General features: G+C 44.6%; 1 protein-coding gene across 3 annotated transcripts in view; it reads right to left on the reverse strand.

Annotated features, from left to right (window-relative positions):
- OSMR (oncostatin M receptor) overlaps nucleotides 1-19572 on the reverse strand; it is a 37069-nt gene extending 17497 nt beyond the window's left edge. For all 3 annotated transcript variants that reach the window (XM_047073861.1, XM_047073858.1, XM_047073863.1), the window contains exons 1-7: nucleotides 19500-19572; nucleotides 14206-14378; nucleotides 8095-8266; nucleotides 5700-5975; nucleotides 4244-4373; nucleotides 3533-3684; nucleotides 73-215 (exon numbers count right to left, since the gene is read on the reverse strand). In XM_047073861.1, coding sequence (XP_046929817.1) covers nucleotides 73-215; nucleotides 3533-3684; nucleotides 4244-4373; nucleotides 5700-5975; nucleotides 8095-8266; nucleotides 14206-14378; nucleotides 19500-19572 — 1119 coding nt within the window. The remainder of the gene's footprint in view (nucleotides 1-72; nucleotides 216-3532; nucleotides 3685-4243; nucleotides 4374-5699; nucleotides 5976-8094; nucleotides 8267-14205; nucleotides 14379-19499) is intronic.
- Between the last annotated feature and the right edge of the window lie 376 nt (nucleotides 19573-19948).

Genomic DNA, 19948 nt, shown 5'->3' on the forward strand with positions numbered 1-19948 from the left:
TTTTATTCATTAGTCTCTCTGTTCAGGACATAAAGAGATTTTTGAAAATAGAAAGTGAAGCAGTATTCTTACTTGTATCACTTTTCCTTCACCATAGAGTTCAATCTGACACAATAGTGTGGAATAATTCCCAATGGAGTGGACCTTCCAGGTCATGGTGGCATTTGTGGCACTTACATTTTTGACAAATACGTTAAAGGGAGCCATTGGGTGAACTGCCAAAAAAAAAAAGGAAACAAAATTAAAAAAAAATTCAAGCATAAATCCAAAGACTTTGGTAAATAGGCAGCTCATTTCTTATTTATTTTTGTTTAATTTTGAAAAAATGGCAACAAAACCAGACTTAGAGCACAGATGGAGTAAGCCAACTATAGCCTTTCTCTCTCACCAATTATATTAGAAACTCTGAACAAAACATAAAAAGAAACTACTGAGGACTCTTAAAATTAAACAAAAGCAGGCAGATTATGAAGGAGAATCAAAACTTGGAGAAGGGGCTCATGGGGAGAATATAACAGAACCCAAAATCTAGATAAAATAACGTCAGTAATATCAAAGGTACAATCTAGAATTATTCTACCTACAAAACTCCAGAACATGTCACCAATTTCCAAGAGAAAAGACAGTCAAAGGATGCCAACCTCACGGTGACCGGCCCATAAGAATGCAATTCGTACGGACTTTAAGGCAGATTTGTGACATAAAAGTAAACACATTTGAAATGAATAGAAGAAAAACACTTCTCAGCAGAGAAATAGAAACTATTAAAAAAAAAAAAAGAATCAAATGGAAATTTTGGAGCCAAAAAATATAATATCTGAAACGAAAAACTGACTGGATGAGGTTCAGGTCTTGAAAAAATAAAGAAAGCCCCTCCCATCCTGTCTATCCCCCTGAATCCAATTAAATATATCACATGGAGCATTCTCGAATATTCTATTTGAGAACTCTGATAGTGGCAGGCAGAGAAGACCAGAAATTCAAGTATTGCTGCATTGGTAGTGAGAGGGTAAAGGAAGGCTTCTATGTTTTACTTAAAGTGAAAAATACTAACTCTTGTGAAAGATTAATAACACATTGTAATCTCCGGGGGGGGGGGGGCGGGGAAAGGAATACAAATATATGTAGGCAAAAGCCAGTAGATAAGTTGAAGTGGAATACTAAAAAAGTATTCAAATAATCCAAAGGTGGCAGGCTGGGAAGAGATACTCAATTTTAGGGAGGTGTAGATCAAAAACAGAGGGAACAAATAGAAAATAACTAATAAAATGGTAGGCGTGCGTCCAACCCTATTAATAATTATGTTAAATATAAATGGTCCAAACATACCAATAAAAACAGAAATTGTCAGATGGGAGAGAAAACAAAAGCTGGCACGGCCCTCGCTTTCAAAGGGCAACAGAGGAGCAAGCACGAATCGACAACTACAAAATAAATGTAACATTGCAAGTGGGGTCATGACAGTGAAAGTGTAAAAGGAGTTTTGGCCAAAAAGATGGAGTTCTAGAAGTCCCTATCCTGAGCCTTCATTTTTTATCTCCTTTTCAGTCACTATCCACAGGCTGATGACTCACTCACAAGTCTAACTCTCCATCCCAGACTTGTTTGATGCGCTCCAAACTCTATATCCAACTGTCTCCTCAACATTTCCCCTGAGATATCTGAAAGACATCTCAATCTTGACTTGGTAAACACGGAAGTCTGTGCTCCTGCTCGGAGCTGCTCTTCCCCAGTACCTCCCCATTTCAGGGGATAGTTCCAATACTGGCCCAATTGCTTAGGCCAAAACCCTTGCAATCATCCTAAGGAACCATCTTAAATTCCTCTTCCCCTTACCATGCACATGCCTTCCCTCAGTAAGTGCTACCAACTCCATCCCAAAGTGAATTCACAATATGACCGCTTCCCCACCAACTTCATCACCCCATCTGGTCCAAAGTCTCTGCCTGACAACCGCAGCGGCCTCCTAACCAGCTCTCCATCTCCACCCCTGCCCCTGATGGTCCAGCCTGAGTGATCTTTTCCCACAGTGTGAGTCACATCATTTATCTGTCCTGATGAACACCTGTCAACACAACTAGGTAAGACCATCCAGTTCCACAGTTGTCACATGACCAGGACACTGCCTGCCACCCAAATCTCCTTTATCTCTGGTATGGGCATGAGGACATTCTTTCTGTCTCTCCAACAACCCAGAGTTTGGTCTTATCCCATGACCTTTTCAAATCCTATTCTTTTTGCTTCAAATGCTCTTCCCCTAGACGTCTTCTACTTCTTTCTTTCTTCAACTCCCTCATCCTGATACAGGCATTATCTCCCCTAAACCTGAATTTTACCTTCTCCATAGCACGTATCAGTACTTGAAGTACGCTATGTTTACTGTATGTCTCCACTCCCCACTCTCAACCCCTCCTACACACACTAGCAGACAAGCTCACAAGGGGCAGCTATCCAGTTTTGTTCACTGCCAGGTCCCCAGTGCCTGCCACACTGGAGGCGCTCTGTAATTACCCAGCTGACTGAGTGGTGATGAATCTAAAAGATGTGCAGGAATTAAGAAGGTGAAAGGGGAAGGAAGAACATTCCAGAAAAAGTGAACAACACGTGTAAAGATTCTGCGTTTCATAAAAGAGAAAACAGGTGGTCAAACATTGTAGATCGAAACTACCATAAAATACCACGGTGTAGCCATTAAACTGACAAAAATGAAAAGGGTGACCGACCATACCACCTTGGAAAGGCTACATGAATTCAAGGGCAAGGGTATAATTGGTACAGCCACTTTGGAAAGCCATGTGGCACTGTCTCCTACGTGGCACATTCAAATTCTCTATGTCCTCACCAATCCCACTCTTAGGTATACACTCAAGAAAAACAACTGGAGATGAGTCCTGCATACACAATGCTCATATTAACACCACACCCAAGAGCAAAACCTTGATACAACCTGAAAAACCAACAAATGAGATGCCTGGACAAAATACTGTACACTTACACAATGAAATACTTGATAACAGTGAGAATCAATAGACTATAACAACACTCAATAATATGGGTCAATATTAGCAATTCAATATTATCTACATAGTAATTACTAAATTACTACATATAGCTTGATGTCTTTTACATACATTAAAACCAAACAAAATAAAAATACAGTCTTTTTAGAATTGCATTAGAAGTGAGAATACGTACTCCCATACAGGCACACACACGTGCACGATTTAAATGATCTCAGTGGAGGAACAGGGTGTGGGGGGCTGTGGGGCAGGAGATGAAGTGAGTTACTGTTAGAATTCTAGTCTAAAGGTGAGTAGTAAGCATACAGGTGCTGATTGCATCTTCAAAACAAATCATAGGGGACCAGGGGCCATGCATGCATCCGTGAAGTGTGGCGTCGACAAGAGATATAGATTAAAACGTCCACGTAGGATGTGACTTAGGCTAACATCTACAGCACATTTCCTTGATCACACAGTGTGTGACACAACAACGAGTCAGTAACCACAGCACGCTCTGACGCTGGTCTCACCTCGATGAGTCAGGTTGAAAAGAAGATGAACACTTCTCTTTCTTAAGTAGTTTTCAGCTGTGAGTGTGAAGTTGTACATTTCTTGGGAGTCTGGAGATACTTGCCAGTTACACCAGCTTTTGTGTTTACAAAGTGTCTTTTTCCCAGAAAACCTTAAAAGAAAAACACACCCAAAACAATAATTTCAGGGTTTCCACTTCTGTCAACGCAGATCTGCAACCCTGTACCCTTGGGGCACACTTGGTGGCTTTCAAACTGTGTTGCACACAATGGCACTGATCCACTTGCATCAACAAATACCACCAAGGAAGATGTTGTTTGAACAACTTCCATTTATGTGGTTAAAGGTTTATTTGGTTTATGTAGCGATGAATTGCTGACTGCCCACCCCCAACATGGGTGGTGAGAGTACTCCTCAATTTACTTTGAGTATTCTTAAACAGTTAGAAATTAGATATACCCAGATCACCAGATGGAACAATTTATACCTCAAGATTCACCATTAACTGTTTTTATCATTTTTATGCTACGTTTTCCTTTCACGGAACTCAGGTGAAAAGCATTATACAGTTGTGACCGCTTAAAGACTTCTTTCTGACTCTGGTAGGGTGGTTGTAAACTATTTCTTCACATTGTCTGTAACATCTAAATGTGACCCTTATTGTTGGCACAAGAAGGGACCTGTCAAGAACGTAATCAGAGCCGACTTACGATTCAAACAAAGTGTAGCTTTGGGAAAGCTGTGTGAGCAAGCCAGCGTCGCTCCCGGGAGCCCAAGTACAGTTCAAAGTCTTCAAGTCCCGGGTTTCACAAGAAAAATCCTTGGGCTCTTCAAATACTTCTGGCCACACAAAGAAAACAGATGAAAGATCAGTCAAATCCCTTTATTGAGAGACAAGGAAAATAGGAAAAGCTCCCTTTGAGTCTGAGGCCACAGGGCTGAATGACAGAAGGATCACACTGGCAGCTCCAGAAGGTCACGTGTCAGGTGCCTCATCTTGGCCCCTTCTCTTCCTTTCCTTGTTCTTTTCTGAGGCATCACCGGGACGGGGACCGATGGTAGTTCTGCGGTGAGCTGTGCTGTGTCCATGTGATGGAAGTTGGACCCCCAGTGCCTGCTAGTAGGCGCTCAACAAGTCGCCAAGTGTCAGAGTCAGTGAGCGAAAGAAAGAATGAATGAATGGAGTCAGTGTTGCCTGCTGCCTCACTGTGGAAGCTGGGGCTTGCAGAGAGCCTCAGGGCTATTATGCTTGGGATGCCGGGAAGTCAGATTTGGGAAGCCATTAAACTCAGCAGCAGGGAGTGGGAGTTCTAAGGACCCGGCAGCACCACCAAGCTGCCGGAGCCACTGAGGCTCTCAGAGGCTGTTCCAAAGGGAACAGCTGCACCAGGTGTCTGGGAGCCTGGAGTCGGCCCCTGGCAGCAGAAGCAGGGACCCGGCAGTCGCAGATATTGGCCTACCTAGCGAGCAGGGGAAGGGAGGCCTCCACACAAAACACAGGAGGCCAGCGGGCATGTATGTTCACACAGACCTACATAAACAATAAAACGTTCCCTCTCCACTGGCTGCCACCGACGGAGGCACCTGACACTTTCTGCACCCACCTCAGAACAGGGATGGCCTCCATTTGCCGAATTCCTACTATGTGCAGCTACAGTGTCGGGGCCAGGCCCCGTCCGTGTTCATTCACCCTCAAACAACCATTACTGGGCCCATTCACAGAGGAGGAAACTGGCCCAGAGAAGCTAGGAAACTTAGCCAAGGTGACACGCCCAGGTGTGGGAAGATTTAAAGCCAGGTCTCCTGGGCACAGCACTGGCTGCCTCTCCGGAGTCGTCTGACCTGCCATCTCTCTCCCCACTGTCCGACTGCAGCACGGCTAAGGCGAGGCAGGACCCTTCCCAGTGGCCCCGGCCATGACCTGAACTTTCCCCCCTTTAATACTCTTGGTTTCTAGGAAGAAAATGGTTCATAAGGGCAAGAAAACAACAGGAAATCCTGCAAGTACTGCTTCAGAGGATCTTTGCCAGAGTCTCTCCTGAAAGATTCGGGAGACAAAAGAACATCCAGACCACGAGTGGAAATGTTTACTTGTCTTCTGGTAAAGGACATTCCAGCTACTCCATAGAAATGGGAAGAGAGAGCAGAGAGAACGTACATACTTACTGGATACAAAGAGAACGATGCCTTTTATAACGTCTCCTTGGTCTGCCTTACAATAGATATTTGTCCCAGTTTCTCTAATGAAAGGAACGTTCTTCAAGTGGAACACACAGACGTTTGGATCAAGTTGTTCTCCATGCATCCGTACGCCTTCCAAATAACAGGATATGTTGTTTTGATGGCTCCTAGAAACGTAACAAATGGTGACATTGGAGCCTTCTTCCACCAGCTTATCCTTAGGGAAAACGAACAATGGATCATGTCCAAGAGAACTCTGTACTACAAGACAAAAAAAAGACAGCTCAGTTAGAACATCACTCAAGTCAAACCAGCCCCTCTGTTCTCCCTTCTCAACAGATAAATTTACCTCCTCTACCTCCTCGAGAAATAGGAGCCTAAATTTCTAGGCAAACCATTAAACTTGGGAGCCTGCAGAAACAATCCTTCCCAAGATGGCTCCTGTGGTCACACGAAAGCTGCTGCTGGACAAAGACAGCACGTCCTGTCACACTGGGATTACTGGGTCATGGCTAGAATCTGGCTAGGACAGCGGTAGCTGCCCTCTACGGACTGCAGCCACGAGGGAGGATCTGCATTCAGTGGGCTGCACATGATCTCATGCCATCCTTCCCCCCTCTCGTCACCGCCACAGCTAGGTCTGAGCCCAAGCTCAGCAAATGTGGCAAAGCCACATTCACACCTGCCAGTTCTGCCCATCTCCCCGGCCATGTGTCCCTCTTCATCTCTTCTCACCTTCTCGGAAATGCCAGTCACTCAAATATCTCCTGTTCCATTGTGCCCCTTCTGTATGACCACCAGTGTATAAAAATCCTCAGGTGTCCCGCATTGTAAGCCAACTCGCCATCCTCCAGCCCACTCTGGACCTGCTCCTCCACGGTCAGCCTCCCTGAAGGAGCTGCCCCTTTCTAAGCGCTCGGCCCCATTGCTCCTGCTCACTTGGCCCACTGCTGTCACTGAACCTGCCACCAGCAACGTCACCCACACCGTGTAGCCTGGGCATAGGAGCGCTCTTAAAGGTCCTCAGGTGATTCTAATGTGTAACCATGGTTGAGAACCAGCGTTTGGGGGTTAGGAACCATCAGTTAGGCTTTCCATTTGTTCCTGAGTAGTTTGGAGGTTATAGTTTTGAGAAATCTAGTCTATCTTATCAAAGTTGTTACTAATGTTGTTCTCTCTCTCTCTCTCTCTCTTACTATCTTTTTATTTTAATCTCTGTTTTTCTTGTGTGTGTTCTCTTTCAACAGTTGGATGTGATGTGAAGAGGGCGGTCCCTGGAGCCATGCTGTCAGGTTGGAATTCTGGCTCTATCGCTAACTGGCTTGATGACCTTGCGTGGGTTCTTTAAACGAAATGTGCCTCAGGTTCCTCATCTGTGAAGTGGGAATAAGACTAATACACATTTCAAAGGACTGAGTTGAGGGCTAAATGAATATGTAGACTTAGAATATGACTAAAATGCAGATTTAATTCTATTACCAGTATTAAACTAATCACTAGGCTACTCACGGGTTAATGTGTTATCAGTTTGACTTAATAAATTTGCATAAACACTTAACATTCCTGTTCTATTGGCAGGAATTTCAGATACTCTGGCAGGGTATATAGGTTGAGAGAGAGCCAAATGCCTTTGCTTTAGAACCTGCCTATAGTTCAAATGAAGCATAAGAAACTGGAGGAATCTACTCTAAATCTTAATTAGAAAAAAAATAATTTATCAAAATTAAGAGATATTGAAGACATATTTATCTATAATCTCATTACTCAAATGAAGACCCGATTTTACTTTTCCATATTTCACCCCCTTCTCTCTACATCAGGCATCTTCGGACTATAGCCCCGGGCCAACTCCAGCCTGCCATCTGTTTTTGTAAATAAAGTTTTATTAGAACACAACCATTCTCATTTGTCTACATATTGCTTAGGACTGCTTTCATGTTAAAATACACAGCTGAATAGTCCTAAGACCACCAAGGGCTGTAAAGCCTAAAATATTTCCTATTTTGCCCTTTACAGAAAAGCTTCCCAACCTCTGTTCTAGATGCATACACATTTTGTCCTATTCTAATAACAACATGTGCAATTTATGTCCTGCCGTGTTTTCTTAGCATTGCCTGTGTCACATGTTTGGAAAATGAATATAAAGGTGTCTGAACTTGCCTAATTACCTCAATGAGCAAATTCTGAGGCAAAACCATAGATGTCTATCTCCTGGTGGCAAGTTTCACACCCACAGTTTTTAGTTCCAAGGGAAGACAAAGAAAAACAATGTCCTTTTTCTACCCAGTCTCCTCAAAAGAGACTTCCACTATTTGACTATTGATCCCCAAATAATATTAAATATGAAACACTTTAATTCTTTTATCACCTCACTCCTTACCATCTACCTCCTCCCACGAAGTCCAATTGCTCCAGAACCTCAGCTCGGGGACCTGGGCGTCATCCACCGCACCCCTCATTCTTACAGAGTGTTTTGCACATTCCAAAGGAAGCTTGGATTCCCAGCTCCAACGCAGAACTTGGTTCCGCTTCACAGTGGTGCTATAGTTCTCCTAGAAATAAAGAGAAAAACTTGGAAACATGGAGCGATGCTGCCCTGGAAAATGGCTTGACCAGTTACCCCAAAGCGCACACCTGAGAGCCCACCGAAGCTCCCAACACGCGCAAGCGTAATTCATTCCCAATCAGCCAGTCACCCCTGCTCCAATGTCTCAGCAGCACCTGCCACAGCCTCCTGTCCTTTGAGAACTCAGCTCCCGTGCGCTATGGCTCATGTGGAGGAAGTGAGAGAAAACTGAAGCTACTTACGTCTTAGGGGAAGAGAGCAGAGTCAGAAGGTAGGCACCGTGCTTGTCACACAGGCCTGCTGAGAAAAATTTTTGCAAACTAGAGAATTGAGTCATTCTTTAAAAATAAGGAAGACCAGGGGCGCCTGGGAGGCTCAGTCAGTTAAGCTTCCGACTTCGGCTCAGGTCATGTCATAGCTTGTGAGTTCGAGACTCCCCCCCCCCCCCCACCCCGCCGTCAGGCTCTGTTCTGACAGCTCAGAGCCTGGACCCTGTTTCGGGTTCTGTGTCTCCTCTCTCTCTGCTCCTCCCCCACTCACACACTCTCTCTCTGTCTCAAAAATAAAATAAACAATACAAAATTAAAAAGTATAATTAAAAAGTATAAGCAAGACTAATGAGTATTTTTTTAACATTCATTTTTAGCCAGGGTCGGATCATGTTGGCCAAATCTCAGTAGAGAGGGCAGCCCTTCATGGCACCCAGGAGTTCCACTGTCAGAAGCCGGTAGATGGATCTCCATGAGGCCCGTGGGCTTTGTTTGTCTGTTTTCTGTTTCGTTTGGTTTGGTCCCTTATCTTTGTAGACCTGGTGGCCACAGGGACTGGATCCTCTTCTTTGAGCTCCATCTGTCAGAATGTCAACCACACAGGAATGTCTTCCACTGTGGGAAGCTTGCCCACGTGGAACTACAACTGGTCTTCCCCCACAGCCTTTAATCTTGACCTTTCTAAATTACTGGTATTTTCATTCTCTAATTCCATAGGCTTCTATGGCTCCTGTAAACCATCTACAGCCATGTATATTCTGACCCCAACCTACCTCTCCCTTGCAGGAATCTCTCTGGACACAGTGCTCTACCTCGCACTTCGGGAATAGCTTTATGCTTTTCCACCTCAGCGTTTCCTCACACAGGGCCCCTGGCTCAGGTCCCCACTCTCCCTGCACACTGTGCAGGCGCAGGACGCACCCAACCCCGCCTCTCCTGAAGCCCTCCTGTACACTGTGTGTAGCTGCTGGTACTTCATCTGTCCTTGTGTCCCTGGCTCGAGCATGGCCCCAAGACCGCAGGGACTGGGCTTTATTCTTGTTCACGTCCCACACGGCTCTGGGCACGCATGCTCCTCGGTAGGCCCCTCCAGGACACCGGCTCTCGGCCCCCACAGCTGGGTGACGGGACAACAAACAACTGTGCTTCCTGCAGAAAACTGAGTCTGAACCCCCAACTCTAAGGGCCAAGTGCAAGCCCTACAATCAAGAGGATGGGGCAACATGCATGTCACACACAACCTGGAGCTGGCAAACCTTGAGGCCTGCCCTCCACTGATGCCTTCTTCTCTTCCCAGGCTGCCAACCTTAACCATCACCCTGGGCAGAAGCCAACCCAGCCCTGGGGTGAGAGTACCTCAGTCCACCTGGGTGGCACCCGAGGGTGACCGTGCTCATCCTCTATGCAGGACTGGTGAGTTACGGAATGTTTCTATCTCGGTTTATTGGATTGTTTTATCTCTAAACTACAAAATATATTTTTTATTTTTATTTTTTTGTGATTTATTTATTTTTCAGAGACAGAGACAGAGTGTGAAGGGGAAGGGGCAGAGAGAGAGGGAGACACAGAATCTGAAGCAGGTTCCAGGCTCTGAGCTGTCAGCACAGAGCCCGACACGGGGCTTGAACTCACAAACCGTGAGATCATGACCTGAGCTGAAGTTGGACGCTTAACGGACTGAGCCACCCAGACACCCCTATTTTTTATTTTTTTCTAAAGTTTATTTATGTATTTGGCGGAGGGGCAGATAGAGAGAGGGAAAGAGAGAATCCCAAGCAGTCTCTGCTCTGTCAGCACAGAGCCAGACATGGGCCTCAAACTCACGAACCACAAGATCATGACCTTAACTGATTGAACCATCCAGGAGCCCCTAAAAAAATATTTTTTAAGTATAACTTTTCAGGTCCTGATCTATGCAACTTCTACTATTTAATATGAGCAGTCTTGAGTATATTTTGATTAAATATTGTTTAAGAGCAAATACCAAAAACAAAACAACAAGATTGTATCCATAATGGAGACCCTGCTGTCAACAGGCCACAGTCTGGATTTTACCTCCTTCTCTTTGAGATTTAGCCTCTTTTGTCGTCTCCACTGTCCCCAGCCACTCCACGCACCTCTCTGCTGGACCCACCCCACAGCCCGCTTCATACGGGTCACACTCCGCCTCTTCCAGCTTCCCCACCCGCAGCCAGAGTGGACTTTTCAAACACGTCCAACCAGATCCTGTCATTCCTCTCCTTATGGCTGTCAGGATAAAACAGGAGAAGTGACCATGACCCCCAGCGTCCGGTGAGGCTCACCCCTGGGTCATGCCCGCCCCCAAGTGCTCAGTGTTTTCAGGCCTGGGAGCTCACAGCCCTTCCCTCTGGGCCTTGGCTCAGACCTGTAGGTTCTTCCCAGAACATTCTTCTCCACCCTCCCTTCTACACTAGCTTCTAATCCTGTCTCTTATTTTGGCTCAAACCATCCTTTTTCAAGTTGCTGGAGAAGGTCCGGCCTAATCCCAACCCCTCAGCGACCTTGTCAGCTGCCAGCATGGCGCTTCCCACATTTAGGACACCCTTGTTCCTGCGTTTACCTCCTCATTCCCGCTCAGCACTCACAGACCTGTGCCTTGAATTAATGGCTGGACCCAGGCTCCCAGTCTCCAACAACGCGCTGAATGATCTCATCACTTCATTAACATGCTGTGGGCTCTATTTCTTTCAGACGCTACTTGTGTGGGTTCTGTCTAACCACAATTTGTGCTGTGTGCTGTTTAAAGACTCGCAATGCAGGAGATAAAATTTTCCTTGAATGCATCAATTCAGTGATTACAAAAAAAAAAAAAAAAAAGTGATGAACTGTGTTTGGGCTGTTTTCACCAATTGAAGTGGCAAGTTTCATTCGGCCCCGGCAGACACCAGTAAGTCACAAGAAACTGGCACACGCATCGATACGGAAGTCCAACTGAGGCCACCGACTGGCTCCTGAGGTGCTCGCGGAGCCCCGGCTGACGGCTCCGGGCCTCCTTCTGGGCTGGAGCTACCACCCGACTCTGCCTTCTGCCACTGCCGGGACCATAAAGCAAGTGGCTGGACGGGCCGAGGGCAGAGCCCGGCCCAGGGGAGACCGTGTAGAGCCCGTGGCCGCCAGCAAGGCTCTGAGTGGCCTGCGCCCTCTGGGAGGTGGCTCAGGGGCCCTGGCCCAGCTGTGAGCACTTGGGGCAGGGGGCTCTTGCTAGGCCTGTTTAGGAACAGGATCATCTGAGGCACGAGTCCTAAAAGCTACTCCTTCTGCGCATGAATGAAAGTGTCCCGTCAGGCTTGCATTACAGGGAACGGCCTTACGAAAGGGAGATGGCGCTCAAGACAGAAGCAGACCCCCTTGGCTGACTTTCTTCCCTTGCACTGGAGGGGGAACCTCATGTCTTTCCTTGACTTTAGGCCTGCGAGGTTCAGACAAGGGCTTCTCACGGTACTGTTGTGGGACACACGGCCACTGACGTCCTGGGGACTGTGTGTGGCCATCATCGCTGACTGGGCATGTGGGTGAAGGAGGGCACTGCACTGACTCTGTCACCTTGAGTAGCACAACAGACCTCTCTAGGCCTTGGTTTTCTCCTTTCCCCCCATCAGGCTGAGCTGGGTGATATGGGGACAATACCTTGGACAAAGATCTTGAGTCTTAGTAGTTACAGAAGTAGGTTTCACAAGGTGCTTTACCCTGAGAAAAGAACTCTTACACGAATCAAAGGTGAAAACAGATATGAACAACTGCCTGTTAGGAAAATAGAAAATGGAACCCAGTCCATCTATGGTCAGTGTCACTTCTACTAGTAGTGTGAGGTACTAGTTTTCCATAGATTCTTCCAGCATTTCTCCCGAATTTCTTTTTCTTAGACAATTAGTCTCAATATGACCTTTGCGTAATATTTTACTGGGTCCAAATCAACAATGAGTGAGTGTATCCATCAAAGATATACAAATACAAAAATGATTAGCATGAGGTACAATAGTGGGAAGATGTACCAACGGTGGGCAGTGAGCAGCTGTCCATGAGCATTACTGCTGTTTAAAATCAGAACACCAACGAGCTTTCATTCTTGGTAGTTTCCCATGGACGTGTGGAATTGCAGACCTGGTATCAATCCTAAATTCACAGAGTCAGAGTTCTATTTAATTTAGGCCTCTCACTCAGCTCTCAAATGCAATCACGAATATGGAAAGTAACTGGAGGCTTCAAAATTAGTGGCATTTATGGGGCACCTGGGTGGCTCAGTCAGTTAAGTGTCCAACTTCAGCTCAGGTCATGATCTTGCGGTCTGTGGGTTCGAGCCCCGCGTCGGGCTCTGTGCTGACAGCTCAGAGCCTGAAGCCTGCTTCGGATTCTGTGTCTCCCTCTCTCTCTGCCCCTCCCCCCGCTCGGGCTCTGTCTCTGTCTCTCAAAAAAATAAGTGTAAAAAATTTTTTTTTTTAAATAACATAAAATTAGTGGCATTTATACCTTACTAAAGGAACTAACCATTCTGTACCCTGTACCCATGCCTCCACTGCCTGAGAGAAGATTGTCCTTCCACTGAGCAAATGGAGGTCCCCAGCAATGACACATCCCTGTGTTTCCCTTCAATTCAGGCAAATTCTCTGTTCCCCTTCAATGAGACAACATTCCATTGTACTGTCTTTCAACATCCCATGATAATGAACGAGCATGATGTATGTATAGATTAATTAAGATTCCCTGGACCACAAATGGAAATTGAAAGAAACCACCAAAGTCTCACAGTGCACTAGATGGAGAAGCATCAGCTAAATGGACACAACCATGATTTGAACCAAGGCAAGTGAAAAATCTATTCCAAAGAATTCAAAGGGAAAGAGATTGTGAAAATAAGGATTTTCACAATTTAATCTGTTGTAGAAAAAGCCCCAAGTGAGGCAACAAAGAACATCCTGTGCTACTCTCCAACATGGTAGGTCCATGAAGAACCTCTTTCTTTTTTTTTTTTTTTTAAATTTTTTTTTCAACGTTTATTTATTTTTGGGACAGAGAGAGACAGAGCATGAATGGGGGAGGGGCAGAGAGAGAGAGGGAGACACAGAATCGGAAACAGGCTCCAGGCTCTGAGCCATCAGCCCAGAGCCTGACGCGGGGCTCGAACTCACGGACCGCGAGATTGTGACCTGGCTGAAGTCGGACGCTTAACCGACTGCGCCACCCAGGCGCCCCAAGAACCTCTTTCTTTACTGGATAGAAATGTATTTCAGCATGGTATGAGCAAAGAAACTGACAAGAAGAATGTTGCCAAAAAATTATACCTTATTTAGGAAAATCTCTGGTGGACAGGGAAGAGGAAAGAGGTTGACCTTCATGGATTTTTGGAATCTAGGACTCATAAGGACAGCCCCAAGAGCCTTCTTAGGGGACAGGGCAGAAATGAAGAAATAATCTATTTTCTTAACACATCTCATCCAACCTACTGAACCGAAGATGTCATGTTACTTTGTCCTCTATCCTCTTAACTAAAAACACAGAAAGGTAATTGTTTAGGAAAACCATTTTGTGTTGCTAAGTGTTTCCATATTGGGATTTTTGCAAATGTTATAAAAGACAAATCACGGTGTCAGAAAAGGAGTTTTAAAATGTTGAGCCAAAAAGACCAAAAAATACTTACCACCCAGATGACATTAGATGTTTTAATTCTACTGATTTCTATCTGAAAAACCATTTTTAATTCCTGATGATAAGCAAGGTTGTGGACACTCCATTGTAAATGCAAACACTGACGTGCAGAATCGATGGAAACTTCCAGTGATTCAGGGGCCAATGACAAGGGTTCAGACAAGACTGAAAGACCAAAACCAAGACATTTAATACAAACAATGAAATTTAATAGGAGCACAACTGAACAGTCACAGATAATAAACTGGTCAATATCACCATTGTTTAGTTTTGGAAAATACTGCTCACACGTGCACCTTAGAATCAGACATCTTAAAAATCTGTAAGGGAATTTAGAAGCCAGTTGGTAGATGAAGAAATTAAGATCTAGATAAATGAAATGGCTTGCTCAAGAAGACACAGCGAGTTACTAAACTGATAAACAGTAAAACAAAAGGATATTTTATTGGGCAATCCAACTTGTTTAGAAACTTCTAGCAAGGCCAAATAAAGCAAGAGGACTCTTGGCTATAAATGTCATATTTCTGGAAATCAAAAAGAATTATCTCTCTGAAAGTCAATATTTTATAGTTTATTAAAAGACTATGAAGTGGGAGCACATCCTATCTCTAGACATGATTACTTATGTGTCAATGCACTAAACTTAAAACACCTCTGGCAAGAATTTACTAAACTCTTTGGATGAGACCAGCAAGGCAGTTAGTGTGATGTAAAATAGTTGTGACAACATTCTTAGCTCAAGGAGGGAACACAGCTGGAGAGGCACAAGGGGCTCAGAATAAGTAAATCCATGGAGAGATAAAGCAGATTGGCGATTGCTGGGGCTGAGGAAGGGAGGAATGTGAAATAACCGCTTAATGATTATAAGGCTTCCTTAGGAGGTGATAAAAATGTTCTCAAATTACAGAGGTGATGGTTGCATATTCTGAATATATTAAATATCACTGATTTGTTCATTTTAACCATAAAATAATTAATTTTATCTTACGTGAATTTCACTTCAATAAATTTTTTTTAATATATGTGATCATGATGATGTTCAAATAATACAGAAATTGAGTCCCCACCAGGTCCATCCTACCAAATCCCTTCTCTCTCCATTGCCAAGTTTGAATCCTATGTTTTTCTTGACCTTTTTCATACACTTTTTAAAAATACACTGAACTATACATTCCATTTTGTACTTTTCAAAGTACTTATGTTATTTTTTACAAAGCTATAGAGGGGGGTGCCTGGGTAGCTCAGTCAGTTGAGCGTCCAACTCTGATTTTGACTCAGGTCATGATCCCGGGGTCGTGGGATCAAGCTCTGTGTCGGGCTCTGTGCTGACAGCACAGAGCCTGCTTGGGATTCTCGTTCTCCTCTCTCTCTGCCCCTCTCCTCTGTCCACACACACACACACACACACACTCTCTCTCTCTCTCTAATAAAAAATAAAATAAATAAATAAAAAATTTTTAAAGAAAGCTATAAAGGGAGGTAAAACTACTCTATTTCTGGACAGAGAGGTTGAGTGATTTTAACTTGCTTTTTTATACTTTTCTGTATTTTGTAAATGTTCTTCAGAAATATGCATTATTTTCAGCGCCATATGTTAGGTTTTAAAAGAAATATTTCTCTAGGATAACGGGTTCACTTCACTATGATGACACTTTCAGAATGCATAATTTAGTCCTGTAAGTCACTTTGCACCAAAAGGCTGGGCACCAGTCACTTTTCCAGTTTTATTTCCCACTGAAAATTAATAAATTGGTATTCTGATTCTTCTTTTTTAATGTTTATTTTTGAGAGAGAGAGAGAGAGACAGATAGACAGAGTGTGAATGGGGGAGGGGCAGAGAGAGAGAGAGAGAGAGAGAGAGAGAGAGGAAGACACGGAATCCGAAGCAGGCTCCAGGCTCTGAGCCATCAGCACAGAGCCTGAGCCTGACGTGGGACTTGAACTCACAAACCATGAGATCATGACCTGAGCCAAAGTTGGACGCTTAACTGAGTGAGCCACCCAGGTGCCCCAGGAAGGACTATTTTTCATAACTGTGGCACCAGTAGCCCCGGGGAATGCCGGTGCCTGCTAAATCACCCCGTCTTTCCCAGCCCTCATCGCATCCTGTCTGCATAGTGGTTTGTTGCCGTCGGTCTCACACTCTAGATTCAAACTTCCTTGCGGGGGGGAGAGGCTGAGGCGTAGGCATCTCTGAATGGACTCTTGTCCCCAGCACTTGGCACAACATCTTCTCCACAGCAGACGCTGACCTCAAATTAGAGAGACCCAGGATCTCCACAAGGGCTCAGGAGCATGACAAGCACTGGCTCACTAACACCTCTACTCGGCCTTGGCGTTCTCTTCTCCCCAGGGCTGCTTTTCTAAGCCCTTGTTTGAACACTGATCGCAGCATGCGGAAATAGCCTCTCCTGTGTCCCCGCCAAGGACTGGGAGCTAAAGAAGGGTGTAACTGAGTCTTACTCAGCTCACTGAAACCAAGACCAGTAACGCACCTGTCACAGTGTAGACACCATGACCGCCTGCTGAATGAATGAGTCAACCACCAGCATCGACTCTTTTTCTGGAAGCTCTAGGAAGCTATCGCATGATGCTTTAGGCAAAAGAGGAACACTATATGGATGTATGCTATCAGTGAGTGTTGAGTGACTCAGGTAGTTGAGAGACATCAGTCAGAAATAATTTGGTCAGAAGCAATTGAGGACTTCCTTGGGAAAGAGTGGGAAATGTCAAGGTAAAGTCAGAGAGATTAAGGGACCTCAGAGATTCTTAAATCCAACCCCATTATTTTCCAGATGAGGAAACTGAGGTTAAAAAAAGGGAAGGGACTTTCCCAAGGTCACACAACTAGAACAGAACTCAGAGTTCTTGGCCCTTGGCCCAGCTCTCTCTCTATAATGTGCACTGGAATGGGGCCAAGAAGGGCAGACTTGGCGATCAGACAGGCCCGGGTTTCATCACAGACTCTCCTCCCACTTTCCCCACCCAGCTTCTCTGTCTGGCCCCAACACTACTTAAGAAAATAAACCATCATCCACTTACAAGTTGGGACATCACACAGCCATTAAATATAATGCTATTTCAGAAGAATATTTACCCTCAAAGGTAAAAACCCTCATCATAATGTTGTATTGTGTGAATAAGTATATAATAAAGTATGTATTACTAAAGTATACATACTTCACCCATACATACTTTCATACTTTTCCTATATTTAAGAAATTATAGAACTTCCCAGCATACATACTTATACTATACACAATATACATACTTTATACATAGTTTAATAAGTATCTATATAGTATAAATACTCCCAGTATATATAGTACCAGTTTACTCCCATAAAAAATCTATGTATTTGCATCTCCATGTTGGTCTGTATATACTTGCACGAGAGAAAAGAAGAAAATACAACCAAACGCTAGAGTCGCGATCTCTGACTGAACTGAAGCAGACATAACCCAGGGCTAACTGGAAGTGAGTCTGGGCTCTGTCTCATTGTTCAGGAGAAGCTAGGTCGTCTGCACCGGAGTCTCGGACCCGAGCCTGGCTGGGTCATCGGGTGGGAGATTTAGCAGGTACTTGGCAGATGCTGCAAAAACCGAGACAAGAAATCCAAGCAGTGTAGGCGGGGACAGGAGCAGGAAGCTGGCAGAGCAGGCGAGCTGAGCTGAGAAAGCTGGAAACACAAATAAAGACTGGTGGAGAGAGAAAGAGGTACATGCACGTCTGATCTAAATAAAAGAGGCTGGAAGTGTGTTTCCTTCACCAGAGTTCCCTCTGAGAACAGAGTGTGTTGTAAATGGAAGGCACACAGTCTGTTGTCGTTGGATCAGATAATGAGACTTCACTAGGGAAGTGAGCTGTGCCAAAAGCCTGGAATTAAATGCCTAGGATTTCCTGGAGAGCCTGGAGTGGGGGTGTGGTTCTGTCTGGGAATCAGGGGCTCTAGCTGGGCCTGAACCTTCCTATGGTACGGACCACCCACTCAGTCCAGTTGTGTCACGTTTAGCAAGTAAGATAGAGTGAGGGGGACACAGACTACAAATGAGAAGTCCTAATTCCCGTCTTTGAGCTCCAGATTATGGGGGATTATCAATAAACTATGAATTTTAAGAAGTCAGAAAAGTAGCATCTTCTCATGTAGCGTGAACCTAAAAGAAACAGACCCAGACCCAAAGAATATCAGAGAACTGAGCTATTATAAGAACAAAATCTCCTTTTTATTTCTAAACATCTTTTCATGGAGTTTTAAAGGAATAGAAAAATTCTATGGGTATTTCTTGCAAACATCATTTTCATGAATCGATGGAAAGGAACTGTGTGAATAATCACTCAGAGCATATGCTTGTACTTTGTGTTACGAAGGGAGTATAGCAAATAAACCCAGAATGAGGAAAATGTAAAGCTTTGTAAAATACAGGTGAAAGCAACACAATTTTTTTTAATGTTTATTTATTTTTGAGAGAGGGAGACAGAGAGAGAGAGAAACAGAGAGAGAGACAGAGCATGAGCAGGGAAGGGACAGAGAGAGGAAACACAGAATCCAAACCAGGCTCCAGGCTCTGAGCTGTCAGCACAGAGCCCAACACGGCTCAAGAAGTTGGATGGATGCTTAACTGACTGAACCCCTCAGGCACCCCAACTAATGTTATAAACCAATAGACTCGCTCACGCTTGACTGTCAAGCTAGTTCAAAGTAATATACGAAGTATTTATAAACATCCTACAAGTGTTGAATTCTTACTGACGAGATTTACAAAGTTGGTATTTTGCAAAACCCCTTCATTGGGAGATTAGCTAAGTAACAAACACCATTTCTTCATCCATAAACAGAATCTCTTTACTTAGCATACTGTCTTGCAGCAAAGAGCTGCTCCGTGAATGCAGCTGAAGGACATCACAACTTGTTCTAACCTGGTGGCCAACACTGGGCTAGTGTGCCCCGTCTCCACATGGCAAGGCGCAGAAGGAATTTTTCTGGCAATGGCCACGTAGAGTGTCTATACCATGAAGTTCTGCCAGATTAGATCCACTCACAAGTGCCTCGATGACCAGTGCACTGACCAGGAAATCAGGGTCACAGTGTGGCTGATTACAATGAGCAATGAAGACCAGGATAGTCAAGACTAAGGAAACCATTACTCCTCACCAATTCCAAGTGATGGAGTGAACGCCTCACCAATTCCAGGTAATTGTCAAAGAAAAGAAGACTTGTTCCACTTTTCTCCAAAGCACCAATTACCTTGGTTTTTTTTTTTCTTTACCATTCTTTCCACTTCTTACCTTCACTCTGGTAAGTTTTCAAGGACAGCAATGCCAAGAGGAATGTTGTCTGAAAGGCTGAAAAGAGAGCCATAGGTTCTGGTTTTCTGAAAAAGATAAATTATACACAAGGAAAATTTTATTCAATTTTAGCTCTGAGCAGGTTTCTTTGACCCAATTGTGGTAGACGATGGTATTAAGGGCTCCCACTCTCCTCTCCTCCCTACGTCCATACCCCTTGTCAGGTGAGTCTGGAGTTCCCCCTACCCCGCAAAATAAGAGTGTAGTTCCCTGCTCCGTGTGACTGACCCATAATAAAACAGAAGCAGTGGGGTGCCAGCTTGGAGCCTCGACCTCAAAATGCCTTGTGTAATTCTGCTTGCTCTTCTGTGTTTCTTTGGCACGAAAAGAGCATTTCTGGGCTCCCCTCCTGGACCCAGGAGGAGAAGGAGCAACACGGGAGGCAGAAC

The sequence above is a fragment of the Lynx rufus genome, unplaced genomic scaffold (genome assembly GCF_022079265.1).
Source record: "Lynx rufus isolate CCGP_SWC_20201006 ecotype Redwood Valley unplaced genomic scaffold, mLynRuf1.p SCAF_1, whole genome shotgun sequence".
Lineage (NCBI taxonomy): Eukaryota > Metazoa > Chordata > Mammalia > Carnivora > Felidae > Lynx > Lynx rufus.